At 55.4% G+C, this 2,946-nt stretch overlaps 1 protein-coding gene across 1 annotated transcript in view; it reads left to right on the forward strand.

The window, feature by feature from the left end:
- The window catches only part of IGF2R (insulin like growth factor 2 receptor), a gene marked incomplete at its 5' end in the record, with an annotated part of 85,721 nt that overhangs the window by 54,428 nt on the left and 28,347 nt on the right, over positions 1 to 2,946 (forward strand). The window contains 2 exon segments of the mRNA XM_015560021.1: positions 334 to 590; positions 854 to 1,072. Coding sequence (XP_015415507.1) covers positions 334 to 590; positions 854 to 1,072 — 476 coding nt within the window.

Genomic DNA, 2,946 nt, shown 5'->3' on the forward strand with positions numbered 1-2,946 from the left:
CACCAGCATCTGCGGGGAGAACGAGAACTGCGCCCCTGGCGTGGGTGAGTGCCGCCCCCACGGTCTCGCCCCGAGGCCGTCCCGGCCTCCGTCCCTCAAGCCGAGGGCCGAGGACACGCGAGGGCCACACTCCCTCTCCTGCCGCGGCTGCTGGCGGTGCGGCCGCGTGATGGGATAGTGCCTGGGTGCCATTTGCTCAGACCGGATCGGACCCTCAGAATCACGGTGTCAGCGTGAGCTTGAAAGCCTGCATTTGCGGAAGAGCTCATAGGAAACTGGCCGTGTGCGTCCGTGACCGTGTGTTTCTCCCCCTCCCCCCCCCTCCCGGTGCAGGGGCCTGCTTCGGGCAGACCAGGATCAGCGTGGGCAAGGCCAACAAGAGGCTCACCTACGCGGACCAGGTCTTGCAGCTGGTGTATGAGGATGGCTCCCCCTGTCCCTCCAAGTCCGGCCTGAGGTATAAGAGCGTCATCAGCTTTGTGTGCAGGCCCGAGGCCGGGCCCACCAACAGGCCCATGCTCATCTCCCTGGAAAAACGGACGTGCACGCTCTTCTTCTCCTGGCACACGCCGCTGGCCTGCGAGCAGGTGGTGAGTCCGGGCTGCACGTGGACCTGAGATAGGAAGGCCGGGGGCCCCGAGGTCCTCCCAGCAGGTGCCTGGGTCTCTCGTCCACTCCTAGGGTCCCAGTGACTATCGGTTCCATGTGCTCAGTCTTCTATGACTAGCATTTGGGGTGATGAATCCACCCTTTGTGCTTTCTTTGGTGGTGGTGAAGCTTTTAAATTCGTGTGGGTGACATAATGAGGACTAGGAATTGTGCTGCCGACTCCAGCGGTCTCCCTCTCTTGCAGACGGAATGTTCTGTGAAGAATGGCAGCTCCATCATTGACCTGTCCCCCCTCATCCACCAAACGGGGGGCTACGAGGCGTATGACGAGAGTGAGGACGACGCCTCCGACACCAACCCCGACTACTATATCAACATCTGCCAGCCTCTGAACCCCGTGCACGGGCTGGCTTGTCCCGCTGGAGCCGCCGTGTGCAAGGTGCCCGTGGACGGAGCCCCCATAGTAAGTGCGGGAACCCAGCGGGGAGCCACGCCTGCAAGGTGTTTGACCACACGCCTGTGCGCGTGCTGCTCGCGTTCCCCGGAGAGGTCCTCCAGCAGAAGGCGCGGAGCCGACCGGGCATGTTCTGGGAGCATGGGGAGGAGCAGCGCGGGGTGCTGCGTCAGGCCCCCCGCCATGAGGGTGGCCGGTCTCTGAGCTCTGGACGGAGGTGTGAACACGTGTAGCCACAGGCTTGTGTGCCACGGGAGGAGTCGTGGGTGGAGAAACATTTACGTAAAGTGCGGGAACGAACTCGGCAGAGCTGGGTTTCTGTGGATGCACATCTTACGTCGTTAGCATTCTTCTGAAACGCAAGCGCTTTTTAAAAAAATAATATTTTTATTGATTTGGGAGAGGGAGGGGGAGAGAGAGAGAGAGAGAGAGAGAGAGAGACAGAGACATCAAAGATGAGAATCATGGGTCGGCTGCCTCCTGCACGCCTCCTACTGGGGATCGAGCCCACAACCTGGGCCTGTGGCCTGACTGTGACCTCCTGGCTCACAGGTTGGCGCCCAACCACTGAGCCACGCTGGCCGGGCCGAGCACTTGCTTTAGTAAACCAGGGACAGTTAACGGCTGACGTGGCTGTGCTGACAGCTGCACGTCCTGCCTTAAAAGCTTTGGTTTTATACTTGCATTTTCAGTGCAGGTTTGCAGCTCCAGAACCTGTCTTCACGAGTTACATGCATGTTCTGTCAAACCCTGGGTAGGTGTGGCATTTAAAATGCACCTCAGAGTGGTGTTTCTCTGTGTTCTTTAAGTAGCGAGCTCTGTTTCAGGGTCTCAGGTCCTCGTGAAAGGCGAGCGTGTCTGCAGCATCAGGAGTGTGCAGGGGGGTTGCTCGAGGGGCTGGCAGAGCCGCCGCCCTGTGGGCGGGAGGGTGGGGTGAGCCAGGCCTTGGTGGGAGCCCGTGGGAGTCCTGCCCACAGTGCAGGTTGGGGTCCTTGCTCTGGGTCCCCTTCTGAGACGCCCCATCTGCTGTATTATTGCCCAGCTATCCTTTCTCAGATTCTCCAAACTAGCGATTTCTCTAACCGGAGAGGGCGTTGCAGTGCTGTGGCCTGAACACGCCCCACCGTGATAAACAAAGTGTTACAGCTTCATTTACACACTCGTGCACACACACACACTCACACACATTCTCTGTCATACACACATTCTCTATCACACACACACAATCTCTATCACACACATTATCATACACACATTCTCTGTTACACACACATTCTCTATGACACACATATTCTCTATCACACACACATTCTCTATCACACACGTATTCTCTATCACACACACATTCTCTGTCACCCACACATTCTCTATCACACACACAATCTCTATCTCACACACAGTCTATCACACACACCTTCTCTGTCACACACACAGTCTATCACACACATTCTCTGTCACACACACATTCTCTTTCACACACAGTCTATCACACACACATTCTCTGTCACACACAGTCTATCACACACACATTCTCTGTCACACACAGTCTATCACACACACATTCTCTGTCACACACAGTCTATCACACACACATTCTCTGTCACACACAGTCTATCACACACACATTCTCTGTCACACACAGTCTATCACACACACATTCTCTGTCACACACAGTCTATCACACACACATTCTCTGTCACACACAGTCTATCACACACACATTCTCTATCACACACACAATCTCTATCACACACACAGTCTATCACACACATCTTCTCTATCACACACACCTTCTCTATCACACACACATTCTCTGTCACACACACATTCTCTATCACACACACAGTCTCTATCACACACACATTCTCTATCACACACAGTCT

This window comes from Myotis davidii, unplaced genomic scaffold (genome assembly GCF_000327345.1).
Source record: "Myotis davidii unplaced genomic scaffold, ASM32734v1 scaffold1494, whole genome shotgun sequence".
Classification (NCBI taxonomy): Eukaryota; Metazoa; Chordata; class Mammalia; order Chiroptera; family Vespertilionidae; genus Myotis; species Myotis davidii.